Below are 23,782 nucleotides of genomic sequence, written 5' to 3'. Positions count from 1 at the left end.
TAACAGAAAAAATTATTTTAATTTCTCTTACATAATACATTAAGATAAAAACTTTGTCACAAAACACAAAACTAAAGCAATTACTTAAAACGGGAATAGCAGCTCTCTCAGAAGAAAGAATAACGCGGTGATGATGGCTGGTGTCAGAGTACAGGCGTGCGCCCACGCGCAGACCTGACAGCCGTGCAACGGCACTGCAGGGGATAAACGTTTCCACCGGCCGAGCGCAACGCAGAACGAGCAAGAGCGCGGCGGGAACTAGCTGAACAGCTGCTCCGTAGCACGCTCAATGTCCCAGTTGTAGGAGGAGAGCGCGACTCGCGCCTGGTGGTCCTCTACACCCATGTCCGTGAGTCTGCGCACCTTGCCGTCCAGATCTGCGTTCCTGTGGGGTCCTGCAAGCAGTGGCATGGCTCAGACCAGACATCACAGTGCAGCACAAACTATAATTTATACTTAACCAAGAAATAGAGCTACTCTGTAACCACTACAGTGCTTTCTTAGCTTTCAACTTAACAAAGAAAAATATTGAATCAGTAAATCTATTACAAGTCCAACATGGCTACCCACAGTAAAACCTCGCACAACGAACTCTTTATAATGAAATCCTCGGTATAACGAAGCAACTTTTAAGTCCCGCCAAATCGCTTTGTAATCCTATGTATTTATACCTCTAAATAACGAAGCATTTTTTGGACGCAACGCCAAAAACACCCGCTACAGCGAAGGTAAAACCAAAAATTCTTCAAAATATTTTTGTAGGATTGTCATAAATTTTAAATTTTGCTTCGTAAATAAATAACACTTCCGCAAGTAAACAATACTGCTGCCATCTTACAACTGATTGGCCATAGAAGTAAGAGTTACGGATGTACAGAAACGTACTTTGACTACCAACATAAGCTATCGTACTTCGATTAATCGATCTTCCGAAACTGCCTAGAAAATTTCATCACGTGAACAATTTACATCATTGTTCTGTGAAAATGTGTGATCGTTTATCCGTGTTGTAATGAATGCCGATAACCGATAGATAGAGCCAAGATTATATGGTTTTATTTTGAACCTGATTTCATCATTTAAAAACACACATTTCGTCGTTATTTTGTCTTTTAAAAAAAAATGGGTTTTTTGAGCTATTCATGGTACTTACACAATATATTTCACGATTGTGACATAAAAAATAGCAGTTGGGCCGTATTGTGTTGTTTAGAATCACATGTAATCATCATTTTAATGTTCTGGTTAAACATTTTCTCTTAAAAAGTACCATACCATATATTTTGGTACCAAAACAAAAATAATTGGGGAAAAAATGGTAAAACTCACAATAAAAGCTTATAAAATGCCATTATTTAACACGCAGCATATATTTTGTGTGGGTTTATAATAATCGTACTAATGTTCGTATAAGAAGAGAAAAAAAAATATAACATTCTGTTTAAAAATACGGTAGCAGTAGCTTGTGCAACGTAAGTGGGAGCGCGGGAATCTCGTCTAGACAGGCTGGCGGCAGCACAGGTGGCGGATGCATGACGTCATATGGCTTACCTCTCCTTCCCTTGTCCAGACTTCAAGGTTCATCCCTCCCAGGTATACAAACCATCGTGTCTCTCTCCCCCTCCTGCCTCAACGTCCTTTGGCATGTGAAACTGTCAACATCCTTCTTCCCCTTCTCCAAACTCCGTGCGACGGAAGACAGGTATGTATAGTCCATTTCTGGTAAAATGAAAAAATTTTAAGGCCCTAGACAGCCATTTACCGTTAATTGTTTTGATACAATTTGTTGTTAGTTACACAGTATTATTTCTGCTGGAAAATCACTGAAACTTCTAAATTTCTTAAATGGAAAACTTTAGCAGGACTGTAAAAGTATTCATTTTTACCGCAAATGAACTATACTCGCCCTTCCTGCAGGACAACATTCTCGGCGCGTGACGCATGGCAACTACAGTCGTGTGCCGCGCACAGCCACGAAAAACCTACGTGATTTCCAAACTACACTAGATATCCGACTGGAGTCTATTTACGAAAAGCATTTAAGAATTTGTTAATGCCCAACTGGTTCTTTTGATATCAGATCAAGAGGATTTAGAGGAGATAAAATGCCTAAAAGGCATGTTTTCGAAGTTTTAGGTGTAAAAAACCAGTTACAAATTTCTTGAAAGTATCAGAGGGAAATGCATTACACCTTTATCTTTATTTTTCCGCCATATAATGTTACGGTCACCGCTCAAATTTCACAGTTATCTGACGGGAACGAGATGACTGCGCGCCAGTTCAGAGCCTTGCACTTAGAGGTTTTACCGTGCTAGAACTACCATTGAGCGTCACTCTTATCATCCCGCTTCACTAACACGCTGACCAGACGGTGCCCTAAAGCTGATTAGAGGCAGCACGTAGAAATGCAAGGCAGGAAATTCTTCCAGCTTATCAACCAGGACCCGGGAAAGTCGTGACTATCAAGCTTTTCACATTAAAATATAAGCGACTTGTATTATGTAATTTCGGTGTTATTTAGCGGTTTTTCTTAAAAATTGCTTTTTTCACATTTTCCATACAAATTCGCGAAAAATTTCGCGATTTCGCGATTCACCATATAATCGTGGCCCTACCGATAGAGATTCTGTGGAAATGTTTCTTAATTAAAATTTGTAGGTTTAGACAGTTGTTTTTGTTTTATTTTGTAGGGGAAAATAAATTATTTAACCACTTATGTATCTTGTTTAGAGGCAAAGTTTTTCTGGGTTAAATTTGTTCGTTTGTAAATAAGTTATGGTTGGACAAATCTTGTGCGGTAATAAATGAGACAACTTTCAGTAATTTATTGTTAGTGTTCGTAAAATGGATAAAAAAAAAGGAAAGCAATTTCTCTTACAATGAAACTGGAAATTCTACACGCAGTAGTTCAGGGAGTTAAAAAAGCAGAAATAACTAAAAGATTTGGCATTCCAAATTCAACACTGTCAACAATAATATACAATATACTTATATATAGTGGTGCACCGATGCGGATACCGATGAATCGTAATCGGCGATTATGGGTACTTACCGATTAATCGTAATCGGCGATTATCTTAACGATTACTTTGCCAATTATTTACGTCCCGGCGTAATTAAGTAGGTTTTTACCGTGTAATATTTTGTTACACTTTTTAGGGCGAAATACGGTAATATTTGTATATATTACAAAATTCATCTAGCTGCGTCATATCATAATTACAGATATTTCGTTAAGTTAAATAAATCTCATTGCCTCAAACAATAAAAAATGCATTTTTTCTACACGTTTATTTACGTTTCGTCTTTTGTTTAGTGGCCTTGTACATTACGTATAGCCAGAGAAGTAAAATAGATGGCACGCAATCAAAATACCACAAACAGTTGCAGTGGATTCTATGACAATCGATCTTTTCGAGTCGTAGTAGCGGTTCAAAATCGTGGTCCGATACCTTCTATAGTCGCCGCACGGTAAGTTCATACTTTTAGGAAGCCCTGCTTCAAGCTGGGATCTATTTTCAAGGTGACTATGTATCCTTCCGCCAAATATCAACAATAACATTGCCATGTGGAAAACCATGTGACTACCACATGGCAATGTTTTGGTTGGGTAACTGTCAAATAGGGATGTAATTAATGGATAATAAAATTACACTGCAATTTTTATAATTGGTTAAATGTCAGTAGAAAATGTCATAACACCATGTTTTATAATTCAAATATTAAATATAAAAAAATCTAAGCAAATTTTTATAGTTTAGAGTTTAAACCCAGCGTGGTGCTGTGTCTTCACATAATATCTATAAAAATTGATGTTAAGTTTTACTAAAGAAATTTTGCTGCTTCGAGATTACTATATCACAAAGTGCTATGGTTGAAAGCATGAAAATTATGTCAGTATCATTTATGAAGAATTTAACTTTAAGAAATTATTCAGTATGAGGTAGCTATGTAAACTGTTAGTTTCCTAAAGCCGTGAGTGCCAGGCACATCACTGCCATTACATCGAGATGTCATTTGTGAATAGAAAATAACAAGTTAGGGTAAATATGTAGTTGGGCGGTATTTGCGAAAAAAAAATGTTAAAAATCCGAAAATACCTTTATTGTATGCTCTTCAACTTCATCTTTTCATTAAAAGCGGTGGAGATAAGAAATTCCAATTACTTTAGGAGATACCTAATTTTTAAATTTTATCACAATACCAGTGCATTGATGTGGCGATTATCATTGTTTCTTGTTTACGTACGAGTATCTACTTTTTTATTGGATAATGATGTCACGTGATTGTTCGTGATAGGCCAGAATTCAAATGAACCAATACGTGATTATTTAGTTCATTTATTGTTTAAAACGGTGTTTAATTACCGCCTCCAACTTAGGTGAGTTTTTAACGTTTCTAATTTTAAAGTCTTATTTGTTATTTTGATATTGTTGTGCAAGTAATAAGTAACAAAAAAAAAATACGTGAGTTATTACTGTGCATCCTTTGTTACGGGTTTGTTAGGTAAGGTCAGTTACATTATAAATAATTTGAAACTAAAGAATAATTAAAATTAATTCACATTATTTTTAATGTCGGCTTAGTTTGAAAGTATTAATAATGTAACTGATCTGACCTAATCAACCATTTTATTAATTACGCATTGACGATTCGGGTATTCACGAACACACGGCAAAATAACAAAAATGGTGTCGCTCGAATGGTTCCACAGGTCTTGTATTGCAAAATTAAAAAATTCGATATCTCCTTAAGTATTTGGAATTTCTTAGCTCCGCCACTTTTAATGAAAAGAGGAAGTTTAAGAGCATATAATAAAGATATTTTCGGATTTTTAACATTTTTTTTCGCAAATACCGCTCAACTACATATTTACCCAAGTTAGTAACACTTTTCTGGCACTACTGTGCCGTGTATTAAGTATTTAGGCACGTTTTATTTAAAAATTTTGTAAACTTAAATTTTTTTTTGGAAATATTATATTTTTTTTTTCTCTCTCATCTTATTTTCTTTACGGCCAGGCCCTCAGCCTCTGTTCTCAGAGGCGAGCTGATTTTCTTTCCCAGCCTCATGCTAGGCTAGCATTCTGGCTAATATTTCTCCCGCCTCCAGGCACGTCGGAGCCGGTAACGTTATTTCTTCGCGGGTCACCTTTTGCTAAGAGCAGCTTGTGAAGCAGTGCTGAGCCCTGCTAACTCTGTCACGAATCGGTATAAGGTTCACTAGCAGCAAGACACGACAGGAGGATCCCGTGGGCCTTGTGTCCCACAGACCATGCGTTTTTTGAAGCCACCCCCCCGCCTGCTCACCCACCCTCTCTTCTCAGAAGTGGCTAGGAGCGACGACCGCTCGAGTGCGTTAACCGAATTCAAGGCCATCTCAGGCTTGGCAGCCGCAGTTACGATTCTGCACCTTAACGACACCTAGCGACGGCTGTGGTAACTAATGCCACTGGTGAGGCGTCGGCAGCGCCGACACTACCGCGCTCGCGCGGAGGTAACGACAACCTCTCCCCTCCTTATGTCTCAGGCCGCTAGGTGGCACCACTGGTTACTCCATTAACCCCCTAGCTTGACACTCTCGTCGGTCACTAGTCGATTTATTAGTACTTCCTCTCGCCACCAAAAGATAGCGCCTCAGTCGCGCAGTCACTCCAGTAAGATCTAATTTTTTTATGCCGGACACCTTCGGGTGGACTCGGTAATTTTCGGCTCAGAGCCTACCCCCCCTCCCATTCTCTAGAGACCCCGCGCTTATGATATCCTGGTGAGATCCCGCTCTGAACTGACTTCGGTGCGCGCCTCCTGACTGACTGGTACCGTTTGTATCTGCGATCTTCTGCGAATCATCGACATCGTATATTATGTAGTCTTCTCAGACTAAAGGGATGGAGTCCCTAGCTAAAATTATTAACCAGTCAGTAGTTTAGTTGAATGTAGAGAAACTTAGTATTTTTATATAAATTATTTTTTTTTTAATTAATCATGATGACTTCCGTGGCTACCGCGAATCGTGGTTCGAGTTTGCGGAGACGAGACGCCCTCTCCTGAGCGCCAGGACCAACACCCTGTTTTGGTAAGTCTTGACGTCATCCCCCCCCCTTTAATTTCCCTCTATTGGCCTTTTGCGCCATTTAAGTATACTGTCTGGAAACAGGTCTAATTCTTTGGAATTTGGACTTTTGTTTCAGACAGGGTTCCAAGTTTGGGGCAACCAAAATCCTCTGCCAGAACCTCTGGAGTCGGTTCCTGCGCAGAATCCAACATCATTAGGCCTACTACCTCGATCACCGTCTACCTACAGCCCCGGGTGATACCCGCATAATTCTATCTTTTTATTCACGAACCCAAGATTAGTGTAACCCAGTTAAGACAGCGGACAGTAAAAGGCAGTTCGAGGAGAAGAAATTTATATTATGTTTTGGAAGGACTATATGTACAATCTTTAAAGTTACTAATGTTAATTTCATTCTTGTTTTTAAATATTTTAATTTTTGTTATACATTGAGGGCCGGTCCTATCGTAAATAACGTTAAGGAATATCATATAATAAATGTAATTGTGAGTTATGTAAATAAGATCACTTATCAATGAAAAACAGACTTTACTAAGGAAAATTTAATCTATCAAAAAAAAGAACAATGATTAATAAAATAAGGAAGTCTATAGATGTAACAGTTGTTTTTACTTATTTAATATATAATGACGATCCTTTTACTCCCAAGTATTTGTAGGGAGTCCCTAAATTTTCTTTGTTTACTTCTAGTGTCGCCTCTGTTGTTGACTTTTATAGTTATTAATTGAGGGCCTCAGTAATCAAAGCTTCCAAATCTTTTAACCTTATTATTTAATTATTCTTTAAGACACTTGGGGTATTACACTACGAACCGAGTCAAGTATCGGTTAAAGGTTATGGCTAACCAACATGTGTTTTTTAATTAGAGGCATTATTTTCTATCAAGCAGAATACATTTTAAATTCAAATTCTAAGTTATACATTAAACATTTCTGTAAGTGTGTATTTTTATGTGTCTATGTGGTTTGTCTCATATAAAAACTATATCACTTAAGTATGTACAATGCAGAAAAGAAATTGTTGCCATAAAAAACTTAACTTAAGATTCTGTAATAAAATAAATATATTAAATAAATCGAAACTCAGCAATAAATTATCACTACCATCAATATTATGTTATATCCTGTAATGAAACTAATGTTTAAGAATCACATATAAACACAGCAGAGAAATTACATATCACTAAACACGTTATCCAGAACACCTGTAATTAAAAAGCATACATTAGCACATTTACCCTGAGCATATATTCAAATGCTGTATTTTTTTTTATGGTTACAGGTGTTAACAAAAAGCCATGACAACAACCTACGTAGAGTTGAATTTCTACTCAAGTTTTTTAAAATGCATTCTAATTATTGACAATTATGTTTCCTAACCTAACCAAAATTAACCAAAATTTACCAAACCTAATTTCATGTAAATAAACCTCATTTGGGTTGGGTTAGGTTACATTATGTTGGTTGAGGATAGGTTATGTTAGGTTAGTATTTATTTATTTATTTATTTATTAATGCACTCCGTTTAGTCACAAATTAGGGACATGGAGCAAGTTAAATACAATTAAATACAATAGAAGTTATATAAAAATCAACAATACAATCATACAATCATATTACATATTGTTAAAATAATAAAAATTCTGTGTACATGCCCTTACATTTAATATGTTTTGCTTGTGGGACATTACCTAATATATAACCGAAAATATAAGAACGTGTCTGTTTGTAATTTGCCCGACATTTAAAACAAGAAAGCTGCGAGGAAGGTACTTTTACACTATTTTACAAACACGCCCCAACCTAACGGAACGTTTTCACGCACATACTTTCATAACGTGTTAATTAGTCACTCACTTTTTCACGGTCGTGACGCCCAGATCTAGAAGAAATGCTGTCATTTCTGCGACATCACCCTGTTCCAGTTGACCTGTATTCATTAACATCGTAACTCTTCGTGCCACGTTGATAATATCGTGCTGTCTCCTTCTTTACAATCATTTTAATAACCTAACAAACCGTAATAACTAACACAAAGTTACACTGTAAAAGCAATAGTTCACTACAAGTTACAATTAAGACAACCCTTTAAAATTAGAAAATTAATTAGTACACATATACACTGGATGTTTTCGGAAAATCAGAAGTCGTTTTGAGCAAACAAGCGTTCAACATGGCTCGGGCCGACACACAGTTACGTAGGTGATTCATCCGCAACAGCTTGCAACGTCATCTGTAAACAAAATAACTTAACTTTCGTATATATTAAACAATATTACTCCAGGATCTGGAAATAAACACATGTGAAGCATTTTAAGCAATATTTATCGTTATTTCAGCTGTTCAAAATTACATACTAAGGAACTATTTCTTCAAGTGTGTAGCCAACATACCGATAAATATCGTTGCCACGCGTGTTAAAAAACTTACATATAAAATTAACAAATACAAATTATTTCAGTATTCATACACACGTACGGAAACGTAATAGCTTGATAAATTATGTCGTCCTATTTTGTTTATTTATTTGTCAAACAAATTGCACAATAGTAAACCAAATATTCTTAGTTCCATTTTTCAACAGTTCTTCCCAAAAGTACGAACTTACCGTGCGGCGACTATAGTTTTTATCACTGTGTTTTACAAACTCGTTATGGGTGTCTTTGGTAACATTATCCGTTTGTTATTTGTATGTGACGTGAAAAGTGAAAAAGTATTTATAATTTTATATATTCAGTCAACATAAATAAAATCACATGTGCTAGAATTGGTTTTTAGTCATTTTTATATAATTATAGTGAGATGGCGAGTAGGGAGAAAAAAAGTGAAGTCTGGAAACATTTTTCTCAAGTGAACAAAATAAAGCAGCATGTTTACATTGTTAAACGGTAATTTCTTGATGCAACCTTATGTGATAGTCGATAATAATGCTAGTTTTCCGCAACAAAAACTTACCCATTGTAAATTACAATTATTAGACTGTAGTTCAAGTTGTTTAATCTGCCGATTATTGCTCTCATAATCGGTAATCGAATCGGTAATCGGTAAAGTCATATCGGTGCACCACTACTTATATACTTTAATCAAATCGGATTGGTTTGCTTAATCTTCATTTGCTCTGCTCGAGGACTCTGTAGCATGTATTAAAAAGTAGGCAAGTACTTTGTGTATACTGTATCTATATACCGAGTACCTACTATTACTTCTGTGCTTTTTGGAATAATGATGGCTACAGATAAAACCCTTTGTATCACAAATCATTTGTTTGTTGGTTTTGAATTCACCTCATTATAAAGAAACATCACTATAACAAACACACATAAAATCAGTCTCTTCAAGTTTGTTATATTGAGGTTTTACTGTATAATGTAGAATAATTGTACAGCACCAACACTATCAAAAGTACAGTTGAGTCTTCATACATAAACATGGAATATATTGTGGAAGGGGATGAAGCAATGCTGGCAAGTACTTATCTGTCACTTAGCTAGCCAATGTCCTTCGACCATCCCAAAGCAATCGAATGATGCACGCAACCAACCACCTACCAAAGTGTAAACACCCAAGACGACAAGCAGGTGAACAGGACAGTGGGAGAGATCTTACATTTGCAAAGCGTAGAACCCAGCGACAGATGTCGACGAATGTGATTTGCCACTCAGCACAGAAATCTGAGTCCACATAAAGTTCAGCACTAAAATTAAGTACAGAAATTAGTAACAGCAGTATTACTATCCAATATTAATTATACTTGCTAGATTAAGCTGTTATAAATTTCTGTCAATACATGTCAAGATGTTAATATGTTAAAACTTAGTTGTTATGTACAACTTCACCAAGTTAAATCTAATAAAAGATAACAACTATGATGGTAAGTCGAAACTATTATTTGAAACACCTCTCTCCGCACATTTTAGCGAGTGAGGTGAAGATTCAGGAGTTTGTAGGACAGGTCAGCAAGGTAGGGGAGGGAGTGCGTACCTCCTGCGTAGACAGCGGTCCAGTGACACGCGGTCTGGCGGAACATGTCGGGGCTCTCCTTGAACTGCTTGGCAACGACGGCATCCTGGGGGTCATCAGGCTCTGCCGCCGCCATCAGCGCCTGCAGCGACAGCAGCACCGTCCGCAGCGTCATGGCCGCCGCCCTGCCACGCCACACAGGTTGGTTCTGATATGCCAGGCCGGGCCAGCCACACCACACTGCTTCCAGCAACAGGGCAGCTGCTCAAGTACACAGTGGAGTTGACGGTATAAACAACATCATCATAAATTCCTAAGATATGCGACATTTTTGCAGCTCAAGATTAGATGCACAACAGCTTGTAATCGCGAGGCGACAAAGTTTGACAACTTAACAAACGCACGGACACCAGTTGCACTGAATACCAGACAATGATCTCTATAAGTGTCCACAGCAACGTCCCATGTCCTGTCAAGCAATTAGAAGGTGTCTACATACATATACCTGGTGAACCAAATGAAAGACTTTTTCAGGACCTTATCTTTTCAGTGGAAGTCACCAACTATGCTAAGTTATACCTCGTTTTTGCGGACTAAATAGGACCAAAGGCAATCCGGACAATCTAAAATCCGGATAATCCGGGTAATGTGGGAAATAAGTAAAACAAAATCCTTAAATAAGCAGACTTACAATTTACTACCATAAAAAACTAAGTTTTGTAACAAAAATACATAGTAAACATGCCCTATATTTTTTACAGACATTAAAAAATATATAAAAATTACTTTTAACATCAATTCTTAAGAAAGAGTTTATCCACTCTCTTCTGTTTCAAAGATGCATGTAGTTTGAATGAATACCGGTGACACAAATGCTTTATCATTAATATCTCAGCTGGAGTGGGCTCAGACTGACGTTCCGAATACACCATGATGTTTGTCAGCTGGGACACTCTTAAAATCAACAAAAAGTATTTTATTACCATAATTCTATCATCTATGCAGGAACTGTACACTGAATTGAACTAAAAAGTGAATATTAGGCGTACTTTTAGTTACGTTCTTGCTGTCATAGTTAAACATGTTTTGTGAAAATTAACAAAAATTTAACGCACTTAACATTAAAAAAAATGTTTACGAAACAGATCCAGATTATCAGGAGATCCACATCAACGAGGGCCAGATAAACGAGCTTTAACTGTATATTTAATGTGCACCACAAACCAAAGGGAGGTGCAAAAAAAATGTAAATTAGCAAAGGGTTGCTGGAAATTAAAGTTTCGTGACTTTCTCCACTATTACACTTTGAGACTTTTGGTGCATTTCATGATCAGTCCTTCAGTTTTATTACTTTTCCACAACTTTCGTAACCTGTAGACAGCCTGGAAAAAAATTATAATAACAATTTGTATAGCATTTTGTGGGTAAATGTTTAAGAAATCCTTTGACGTGTGTGTGTGTGTGTGTGTGTGTAACTCTCACACTAAGGATGTGCCTATTGTACAGCTGGATTGGAATGGTGTGTTGTCCAGAGACGTACACTGTCAGAACACACGGAATACAAACAGGGGCCTACTGCAGATACAACCTTCCCACCAATAGTATACAAACTCCTCAATGCATTACCTCTTTTTTGTGCATTGAGTACAGTAATACCTCGACTTACGCTACCCCGTCTTTAGCAAATCTGAAGTTACACAATTTTTAAATTTTCTCGTCAGTTGGAAACTACACAAAAGGCCCAAGTTTAATTGAAAAGAGTTAAAAACCTTAAAAAACATAAACGCCAATGAAGAGTACATTTCTGCCTTTTTAAATAAAAATAAATAAATAAAAAATTTGCTATGAAGCAATTTTGGGTGAGAAGAAAAACAGTCTTGATCCGTCAGACGACTTTCTTAGATTTTATGAACCCTTCTATGTCAAAATAACGTCTGTTAACAGTTTTTTTTTTAAATTCATAATATGTAGAATAATTTGTTTATTATCTAAGCTTTTATTACATATTTTTTCTTACTTATTGTTTTCTTTAGTGTCCAGTCCAAATTAAACGTAATTTGTATGTATTTTTATGCAAAATTGTACCCAAACTTACGTGAATTCAACTTACATGGTTATTGCTCTGTCCCACCTATCACTTAAGTTAAGGGTATTACTGTTCTGAATTTTAGGTCTTTCAATTATTTCAAACATTATTATAAAAACAAAAGAAGGAAAATGATAAGCTGATTTCTGTTGTCTCTAACTCACCACTGATCTTTCAAGATGTCTAAGCAGATGGCACCTGTCACTGAGGAAATGTTTGGATGCCATATTTTTGTAATGAACCGTACCTGAAACAAGAAACATAACAACGTAACAGCTGGCTGAGCTATCTGTAAGCCAAAGCCAAACTATACTAACTGTGGTAATTTGTATGAGCATTTATTTTTTGTGTAAAAATAGTAGCTTGCCGACTATGTAACACAATTAGAACTTCTTTGAATAAATGGGAAAAAATTCAATACTTTTTAGTTTCCATGTACTCATCTGAAATATACTTGACAATATCAACTAAGACATTCCTGGTGAATAATATTCTGTTTGAAGTACATTATATACACTCATCTAACCCAAATCCTATGAGAAAACCTTACATTGATACACTTTCCCATGACAAACTTTTTAAATACGTATAACAACACAGGCACTGAGGAACGAAAGAAGAAGTCTGATGGCTAAGTGAACACACCTGGGACCTGAGGCACCAAGGTGTCCTACTTTCCTGAACAAACACAGACTTCACACGAGCCTCGCATGATCGAAGACTCCAGTCAGATACACCAAGCACGGTAGCAATCTCCATGGGTTACAAGCTTTCTGAATAGGAAATAAGATTCACCTTCGGAGGGTTGAAGGGGTACGTCTCGGGCACTTTGATCTCGAGGATGAAAGTTCCTCCCTCGTAGGGCGTCTCTGGGGGTCCTGCGATCTCCCCCTTCAGCTCTGTGTAGTCATCATTCACCAGCTCCACCTTGATGGCGCACTTGGCTACCTGCGCACCGACAAGTGTCACTGCCATGCAGCAATCGGCACGCACAACACACTTCCCACACCACTACAACTCTGTACTCGCACGTTGCCACCAACACAAGCGCTGTTACACCTCACCGTACAACTACCAATCCATAAGCATGTGAGATCTTTAGCAATTCCTGTATTTAACTGTACATTTACTGTGATAGTTTGTTACACCTCACCGTACAACTACCAATCCATCAGCATTGTGAGAACTTTAGCAATTCCTGTACATATATTTAACTGTGCATTTACTGTGATAGTTTATGCAATATTTATAACCAACCAAAATAAGACTTAACATTTATAAATTGAATAGGTGTGTATGATAAATTCCTCGGACGTAGGTGCATTAATAACAGGCTGATTTATAAAACATTTACACACACATTCAGGCCTTAGCAAAGTAGAGAAAAAACTTATCTTAAATAAGCAATGAAAACCACATTACCTTTTCACTTCACTTTATAAACAGTCGACGAAACAGTTCACGTCTAGATGACTTGTAATTAATTTTAAAAACTGGTGTTTAGCTATAAAGTTTAAATATAATTATGAACAAGTTTTCATATAAATAAACTGTAATCAAATATCTATCATAAATTATATGAACACCATAATTCTTTAGTAAATTGTAACATAACCTATTATTACTGCACTCGCCATGCCTGGTTCCCGCGATAGCGGATAGATATCACGTTTCATTCGGTTCGCGTCTGTCACCATAGATAGCAGCATGGTAGGGGAATAATATTATTTCGTTTTTATAACACGATTTAATAACAAATACGCATCCCAAATACACCAAACTTATGTATAATGTGTTACAATATTTTTTAAAACATTGTGCAAAAGATCCCGGGTGTAATTTGAATTATTATGTGTAACTGTAAAACGCCATTGTTAGTTAAAAATTGGTTGTCTGTAAAGTCGGTTTACGGACGATAGTTTAACGTGACAACGTCATAACAAAACATTGATGTAATGATTGATCCAGAAGAAAAGGAAATATCATATTCGGCCTGAGACTGAGCCGTAACAGGTTTTTGCAACCAAACCATTTAGGCATTAAAAATATGATATTCTTTGAGGAAGAAATTTTTTTTTAAATTTTTCTATCTTTTGTATGATAAAATCTACCTCTGCATACTTTTATGAATAAAATTGAATCATTTTTATTGAATTATCACTATTTTGTATGGATACAAAGAAGGAGTGAAATGTAATCTACAATTTAATTGATAAATTTAATTTTATTTGCATTCATTAATTCAAATATATTTATTACTTTTGTAGTGTCGTGCACGCCGTATTTATTTTTACTAGTACAAAAATGAAAGTACTGCAGCAGCCGGGATTCGATCCATCAACCTTTGGATCAGTAGTCAGCGATGCTAACCGCACGGCCACGAGGCCATATTGGAAACAATTGTTTCATATATATATATATATTTATAAAAATTTTGTTTTGTGTTGTGGAAGTTTTAAAAACGTATGTAGTCCGCCATGTTTATTTCAGAAAACAAAGAGATGTTCTTAAGTATTTATCTGCAAGAGTCAACTTCCTGCACAATAGAAAGAATGTGTACCTATTGCAAGGAAAATATAATTTCAAATGTCCTGTAATATGATGCTGCCAGCTAACAATTTATTGATAAACAATACAATTTGTTAGTAGAAAAATCTACAAAAAGTGTTAGTGTGTCCGAGACGTAGCTCTGATCATGATAGAGAAGTATTATTGAACAAGAATATTCAGATACAACTCTAAACCTAAGGCCATTCAGACCGGCTGTGAACTTAAACAGCTGTTGCAACAAGACATTTGAAGCTTATATATTGGTGCTTGCTTGTAATGATTAGCAATGGCCATAACTTATGCCAACATGTTTGTTCTTGTGCAAGAACTACCTAATCACAACTCTCAAATTCACCCTCTCTTTATCTTAACAAAGATGGCTTTTTTAAGGGCTAGTATTAAGATATTTACCAATGTATTTATTTGTTTCTGTGAATACACAAAAATTTAAATATTTGAATGCATTATTGAGTTTTGCTATGTTGACTGTGTTGGTTGTTTCAAGCGCTGATAAGTACGACAAGAGTTGCAAATTGAAGTGTCAGGAATGTCCACACAACAGTTAATCCATTCTGAAATAATGACGTAGATAAATCTCTAATAAAAAATCTATGAATCTTTCATGAGGTCAGTGAAACAAGTCCAAGTAAACAGGCTAATGTCACAACGAGAGGCAAGGGGAACTTTGACCCCAGAGTGCCAACGTTGTGAGACCAAACACTTATCTCTTGCGAGGAAAAATAAACACATGGAGGTTAGGATGATGGGAGTTCCATCACAGAATCGGGCTGGAAGCTGGCACCATGGCAACCAGCGACACAGACGGTGAGTGCAAAGGCAACTATTAGTCGCAGGAGTTGGCAACATGTTGATCTACGGCATGTTGGGCAATCACAACCTTACTGTCAGGTTCATCGAGGCCATTACTGAACACGAATTGGTTTAAGGGGCTAGCTATAATTGCTCTCCTGAACTGCAATTTTTCTCAAAGCTCCAACTAAATTGTATTGTATTGAGTTACCATGACTTAAAGCCCAGTTATAAAATAATATACAATGTCATGAATGATGTAAAGCAGTTAGGTACAGTTTACGCCACTGTTACATATGTAGATGTATACACAATATCTACAAAACCATGCTTTCAAAACCAAAGCAAACTTGAATGCATTTCAAAAAAGACATGTTCTGCTAAATATCTGCACACTGGCCCACGAACATAGCAGTGTTAGTTAATGGAAAATTTAAACTACAAATATACCACTGTTATGCCAACATACCAAATCAATTATTTTTACTGTTATGCCAACATACCAAATCAATTATTTTTATCAAGTTAACTTGTTTGTTTAAACAGATTCCATAATATTTTGAGATGATTGGGACAGAGTACTATTATTTTACATTTTATATATACATATAAATAAAATTACACATATAACACAGATTGGATAGACAATAAAGGGGTAAACAGGTGAGGTGCTATTTAAAATGATTTACACTGCTATCATGAAATAATATGGTTTAGGTGACAGAGTATCTTATGCCTTTGAGGTGTGTGTATGTGTGTGAATCTTACTTAGGATGGGCAGTATTTTAATAAAATTAGTAAAAATATATATATAGTATTACACAAAAAGTTAATGTTTCAAAATATCTTTTTCATCAAACCACGAATCAAACTCAGGTCCATGGAAGAGCCAGTGAATAAATAAATAAATGTATATAAATGTGTGTGTGTGTGTGTGTGTGTGTGTGTGTGTGTATATATATATATATATATATATATATATATATATATATATATATATATATATATATATATATATATATATAGAGAGAGAGAGAGAGAGAGAGAGAAGGGGGGGAGAGAGAGAGTTTCTGTGATTTATGGACCACGTTTTTCTGTTTCCTTCCTCAAGCTTTAACATTTGCCTAAAACTGGAACATTTTTTCTGAATGTTGTTGCTTCCTTTCTTGAGTCCACTTTTTGCTTGTTTTAAGCTTAGTCTTTTCTTAGTAATTCCGGCATGCTTTAAGTTTCATCTTAAGGTCTCCATGCTTTCAAATATCATCACATGTAATTCCCACTACTTGTACATCTCTTTCCACTTGAGTGAATCAGGCCCCTTAGTTTTCTTTTCTATAAAGAAGGTAAAGATCCTATTTGTCAATCTCGTTGGGCTCATTCCTGCCGTGACCTTAAAATGCAATCCTCCTCCTCATCACGTCAGTTATTTTTTCCATCTGTGCGTATATTTCATGGTTGTGCCATATTCTGTATTTGCCATACTCTTTCACCAGGCACAAGATTTCCCTCAAGATCTTACTTACCTTCTTTAACTTCAATTTTTTCCATCAGTCTTTACTATGCATCGCAAGGCACTCTACAGTGTATAGGGCATCCAGCCGGATGACTGTGTAGTAGCGTCTGAGTTGGCATTTAGACTCATTGATCTTTTGTTGAAGATGCTGTTGGTTAGCTGATATTGCCATTTCCATTCTTTCTCGGAGATGTTGCGCTCTATCCACTCACCTAAGTATTTGAACTTTTCAATCAACTTGATCTTCACCTGTCGCACATCCAGCTCTCTATGTGCCGGTTCAATCTTAATGAATAATTGTGTTTTCTCCAAGAATATCTTGGGTTCCGCCTTTGTCCCTTGTGTCTGGAGTTGGTTGATCTGCTTTGTGGCCATATCTAAGGAATTTGAAAAAATTGCAAGATCATCTGTGAAGGCTAGACAATTGTCAGCTTCATGGTTTTTTATAGAACAACATGACCCCATTTCAAATCCCTTCATTGCTCATTTAATTTGTGTATATTGTAATGCAGGTTTTAAATTATTAAAAATAAAATAGTTCAATAAATATTCTATCAAATTTAAATCTAATAAATCAAATGTCAAATTAAATCCATCAAAAACTATAAAGCGTTTTCTTTAACTTCATAGGGGGAAAACAGTAACTCAGGACATACTCGCTTGGCATTTACTTTGAGAAAGGCATTAGTCACAAGTCCTCTTAATTTAATAAAATACTTTAATGTATCTAGGATCGAAGTGAATAGGTTCATCCTCCCGTACGGGATGTCTGGTGACAGACGAATTAAAGGAGATTTTTAAAAATAACTTAATAGGTACTAAATGAAAATGACTTTGCATTTTATTTTTAAACATCAAATAACCAAAATCAGTCTTAAGTAACAGGCTTTACAGATTATGAACAAATAAAATTAACGATAACGATCTGTCAGTTATAATTAAAGTAATAATGACTCAACGACCATACAAGAGAGAGAGAACTTCACTAAACTCTTCCCTAATCCTTCCTAATACGTTACAACATAATTTATTATTAAACTTAAGAACGAAATACTTCAATACTCACATTTTCAATTTTGATGAACATTTCTTGATTCCTCACATTAAAACTAACCTATGGGGCCTCTCCAGGCCTTAATATCCCGAATGAACTTTACATTTTCAAACTAAGACTCTAAACGACTAGTTATCATTCAGGCGAGAGGCATTGCCTCTGCCTGAGTGAGCCTATAGTGACTACATTACAAAGTAACTAAGTGACTCGTTACCTCAGACGAGAGGCATAGCCTCCGCGTGAGTGAGCCCCGAGATTACACATACTTGTGCTTAAATTCCCGCGCACTGCCGCGCCTTCCATAACAAACCTTGGTTATTGAAGCCAAATTTACAAAACAACTAACCAGGACAGCTGGTAAGGCTACCCCCCTCTACCCAGACGGGCAGGCCACACCGCGCGGCCTGTTATGACAACGCGCCCCAGTAACCGCGGCCAGTGGCAAATAAACTACAAAAGCATGTGCAATCTGCAAGCCAGCAGCGCGCCGCGCCGGCCCCGTGCCCCGATTGCTTGGTCACGCCACTTGCATTGACTAGTGAACAGAGCAACCAGCCCAGAGTCCCATCAGTAAAGTCCCCATATTTGATTTCAAAAACCCTGCAAAATTTTGAACCGCGACAATATTATTATAATTTGTATAACTCAGGGTGGATTGTCTTTCACCTTCCCTCCTATCGTCTCTCTCACGCTTAAGATTGCATTACAGAGTAAAAGGCACCCACTGTATCCACATATAGTACATACTAGACTTGGTAACATTAAAATCTTATTTTGTATACCATAATTAATTTTAAGGTTTAATAATTTTTTTTAAATTTTACTGTTTTTGGTTTTTCCTATGACTATCAAATACTACTGTCTATTGGCAGTATTATTACACAGTTGTCATCCTGAAAGAAAGAATAATACTATCAGAAACACTATTATTTCAAAGCAGAGACTATTTCCAGCAGTTGGTCCATATTAATAACAAGGCAATCAATTAAATTATGTGTTATGCTCGAACTCTGGAATAATAATAAAAAAAGAAGATATTTACAAAATACACTGTTTGAGGTACATTAAAAAAAGTTTTCATTAGGTACATTATAAAGTTGTCTAAACCTCTTGTTCTCTATGGCATACATCTGGCAACAGAGCACACCAAAACAATAACAGCATTAAAGGCAGAAATTATGCATTGAAAAGAGTGTGTAATTGTTCATTAAAACTCATGCTGCAAACTAAGGATGAAACAGATGAAACAAGCAATAGCATTATTCTCTGTAGTGCTGCAACTATTAGCATGTGTTGCACAAAGCGTTGGCTCAACTTATACTTCAAATACTCTTCCAATGTCACCCAACCATTCGTCTCAGTTCTGTCTGATTTATCTTTTAGCTCCCAGCCCTGTCTGCCTCACCTCCCAAATAAATGTGTGACAGGTTATTCCTGAAATGATCATTCCATCTCCTGTCTTACGTCTAAAATTAATTTGGCTTTGATTTTAAACTAAGCGTTGGTTAAATAGTTTTTCCACTGACCCATGTAAAGAATTTGAATTGGTTATATGTACGGAATAAGATGTCCTAGCCATTTAACTCTTTCTGCTTTTGGGCCTTGTATGTTAAGTCCCATAGCAACCTAACTATGGTGTTGAATTTTCAGAATTATACTGTTTTCACCCCTAAGCGAAAATTTTTTACATGTTGGCTTGGGGGACGGCACTTTCAGGAAATTGTTAAAAGCATAAGTCATAAGTGATATTATACTTGCTAATAATTTGTTGGCAAATTGTATATATATTAAATTTTTAAAATGGAATCCTCTTTGAAATTGATGCTACTTTCATATCTGTTTATGGATAGTATTCACAAGAACCCTTAAACAAAGGGTACAATTCCATGTCCGGTATTTCAAATCTGATATGTAACTAACTTAGCATACCAAAACTTTTTTTACATTTCTATACCTGAAGCAAAAATAAATGTTTTGATGTTATTCAGCTTCTTGTTCATAAAGTCTAACTTAATATAGACAAGTTTGCCTGTGGTTAAATTTGAATACTTTTATACTCATGTACTTAGGACCTAATCATTACGATTGTTTGTGTACTCAAATGTGACCAAGACTAAATTTATACTGTAACCCTTAAGTTATCAGCACGTGTTGTACTTTAATAATTTACAGAGTTAAAAAAAAATTGTTTAGTAATTTAATTTATATTTTAAGGTAACTATTTAAGTGTTAAGCCATTTGGTAAGCATTGAGTGTAATAAGTTGTTAAGTTGTCAATGGAATAGAGGTTGTAAAGTTTGGTAAAATACTTTTAAATATTTATAATTATTAAGGATAGTTAAATTTACGTCTACGTAAATGACTAGGTAATTTTCGTGCGAGCATCAAAGACTTTAATTATGCACCAAAGTAAGTTGCGTGGAGTGCCGTGTGAGGAGGGGAACTGGAGGGGGAGTGACTTCAGAAAAGGGTCAGCTGGTGAAGAGTGAGTTGAGCTGCGGACAAGTCATGTGGGGTCAGCACCAAAAGGGCGGTCACGAAAGTGAGAACGCGGCGACTATTACAAGTCTGTGCGGGACAAGTACAGTTTTCAACAAGCCTTCAAATTCCTGTAAATGTCTGATGATTATCGTGTTAGCGATAATCACCATACATCTACATACATGAGGCTACTTGTGTGCCTGCCAGACATGCATGATGTTTGAGGAGCGTGCAAACCTAACACACCAATTTGTGCCTTTGCTGGCAATGGACTTTGCTAGTAAGTGATGTCGTCCCTATAATCTGGAACCCGCTGAAGATTTCACATTCCCAAAATCTACATAGAAATTACAGCTAGATGTTAGTATAAAACACTTGTGGATTTGTGATTAATAGTTACTGGTAGCTACCTTAATTTTATGATGACATTTGTGGGGATCAATCTTTATAAACTGGAAAAATCCTTTAGGACTGCATTAATAAGCCTTTTAATTTTAATATGTGATAGTGGTATTATGTTTAAGCTGCATAATTTTTGAGAAGGCTTAAATGAATTTAGAGCACACACGTGTAAAATAACTGGAGCTTTGCGAAGAAACTGAAAGCCCGAGCTATAGGTAGAACTTTATCTAAATTAAATACGTTATTGTATTTTAGTATTTAAGTAGCCGAAATACTGTATTCTATTTTTATTAGTTAACCTGTTTATCTTTTAAGTAATATTTTAGAATGTTAGGTAAGCATGCACACAGTTATGCCAGTTTGTATTTTAGAGTGTTTTTCTTAGTAAGATTTTAGCATTAGGTTTATATCTAAGCCAGTTCAATGCTTTGGTATATTCTGCCTGCACGAAAGGCAACTATATTTTTGGTGATGTTATTAAAAAATAAGGTATTCAACTTTTATACTGATATTCTAATTGGCCCAATCCATCAACTTTTGTTTGTAAATTTAAAAAAATTTGGTTTTCAGAACACCCCTATTGTGTGAGAGCAGGTCAGAGATGAAGTACAGATTTGAGAGTTAATTTAACTTTTGCTCATGATAATACTGCGAGTCATAGACAATGCTCCCAGTGGGGTGTCTGAGCTGTGTTCTCTGATTTGCAGAGCGAGTTCTGACCACAATACACTATGTTCTTATGTACACACTGTTTCATGTTAAGCCTAATGTATTTTAATAATTTTAACAAGTTTGTTCTTAAACTCATATTTAAAATTTATGCTATCAGTAATGTATACATATACGTGTTCAATAGTTCTATATCCCGAAGCACTTGACTTCATGTAAGAGCCACATAACCCAATAAAAAAAAATTATGGCTTATCCAAAAACAAACACTAGCTGTTTCCAAATGGTAGAAGACTATTTCATATTAGACCCGATATGAAAACTACCACCTTAAACCAATCCATACAAATAAATCTACAGCTATTTTACAAGGTTATCTCGCTTGCAAGTAGGTTTGAAAATAAACTAATGGGCTAAATACATTGTAACAAACTATAAATTCTAATACAATTTTAACACAAATATATATTGAAATTATAGAAAGCTAAAATAAAATATTTTCTCAAGCTCATTGGAAAACTTCAAAGCAACAACTGCTTCATTTGTAGGTTAAATCTTTTTAAGTACACTATTATTATATTAAGGTTTGAATCACACAGTTTTAATTATACTTTAAAATATTTTTAATGGTTGCTTAGGAATTGCCAATTTAAGATCTAGCTATCCTGGCATAACCAACCATACACATGATTTCACAGTAATTTATGTAGCTATATACTATCCCAACCAACAATCCATATTGATTAGAAGTATTTTTAATGTAGCTAACATAACATAATTAAACATTTTCACAATTTAACTGAAGTTCTCCAAATCACACACACAGGAAAAAAAATGGGTAACGGTCATGTCAATGCACAGGTAATGTAATGTAATCTATCAACACTGATTTCTGAGAAACAGTATGAATAAAGGTATGTGTTTAGTATCCAAAAAAAGGTTATTTGGATTTTATTATTCCTTCACAGAAAAGCTTTGCTTTAAGGCTATTAACACATGTTAAAGATGCATATAGAATTTAGCATACAATGTGGAATCCAATTAATGACTCCTTAAATAAAACTAATAGCAATCCTCATGAACTCATCAACAACTTGCTTTAAAGAGAAAAAAAAATTAAAATTATAAAGTATTACATGCATGAAAGAATACTAACTTAATATATAAACATAAACAAGATTAATATGACATTATGTTCTAATTAACCAAATAATTATTTCAAAATTTTTATCTCTCAGTCAATTCCCATTAAAAAGTATGTGCTTAAAAGAATTAATCGTTAAAAATATTTACCGCAAAATAAATATGATTTAAACATGAAAATTTATTAATATTCAATGTGTGTATTATGCTCAAAATAGTATTTAAATCACAAAAGCAAACGATGTACTAGGTAGTTATCTACCTCCTCACTTTTCATAACCTCCTTAAATTCTCTCTTGATTCTTTGAGCTGCAATATTGGCCATGTTATATGTTATCTTTTACACCATTTCTAAAATAAAACTCATAAATTATACATTAAGACAGCTATCATCAATAAATTTGAAACGAAGACACAACTGACTTGGTTGAGTAGAATTCAAATTATACTTTCTCTGCTTCAAAAAACAAAAAACATTCCTCACAATTTACGCCATGAACTGCAATACAATACAAACGCAACTGAGCCATAGATTAAAGCAAATGAAAGCAAACAGACGACAAGTCTCCATACATTCAGGCTTTACAGTTTACTCAGATCGATATGTTGTTGGCCTATTCGCGGTATTTAAATAGAACTGGCAAATTAACGACCTTTTCCTTACCGTGTTTCGTCGGCTTCGTGAAGATCGCTGTCGCCTGTGAACTAACGGAGCTAGAATAATCGAAACCATCATTAACTTTGTGTTAAATGAGGGTTTCATATAAAATCTATTATTCCTAGTTCAATCTAATTTTTTAAATTTTTTCGCAGATTATTATCTTTTTTATTAGTTTGGGTCCGTGGTAAATACTTTATCTGTTCAAATTATTTAAATTTTCCTTCATGTGTTATTTAAGTTGAAGTGGTGAAAGAGAATATCTCGCTCTTGTATTGCACCTGGATGTAATGAAGGTTAGCCGCCGATTCATCATATTGTCATCCGGGGCAGTAAGCGTGGGCGAGGCCAGAAACCGAAGTTTCTATAACTCGCTAAGTGC

At 35.6% G+C, this 23,782-nt stretch overlaps 2 protein-coding genes across 4 annotated transcripts in view; one reads left to right on the top strand and one right to left on the bottom strand.

Moving 5' to 3' along the window:
* Positions 1-23,336, bottom strand: LOC134539367 (ubiquitin-conjugating enzyme E2-22 kDa). Its single transcript, XM_063381355.1, has 5 exons — positions 23,005-23,336; positions 12,916-13,068; positions 12,285-12,367; positions 10,056-10,219; positions 1-395 (listed from the first exon to the last, which is right to left on the bottom strand). The coding sequence occupies exons 1-5, from the start codon at positions 23,065-23,067 to the stop codon at positions 259-261; spliced, it is 600 nt and encodes a 199-aa protein (XP_063237425.1). The 5' UTR covers positions 23,068-23,336; the 3' UTR covers positions 1-258.
* LOC134539334 (ribose-phosphate pyrophosphokinase 1) overlaps positions 15,420-23,782 on the top strand; it is a 108,559-nt gene continuing 100,196 nt past the window's right edge. Inside the window, exon 1 of one of the 3 annotated variants that reach the window (XM_063381319.1) lies at positions 15,420-15,495. In XM_063381319.1, coding sequence (XP_063237389.1) covers positions 15,474-15,495 — 22 coding nt within the window. In that variant the 5' untranslated portion in view covers positions 15,420-15,473. The remainder of the gene's footprint in view (positions 15,496-23,782) is intronic. The other 2 variants (XM_063381308.1, XM_063381326.1) reach the window with 2 other exon arrangements.

Source organism: Bacillus rossius, chromosome 1, assembly GCF_032445375.1.
Source record: "Bacillus rossius redtenbacheri isolate Brsri chromosome 1, Brsri_v3, whole genome shotgun sequence".
Taxonomy (NCBI): Eukaryota; Metazoa; Arthropoda; class Insecta; order Phasmatodea; family Bacillidae; genus Bacillus; species Bacillus rossius.
This window is presented reverse-complemented; position numbering and strand designations above follow the sequence as displayed.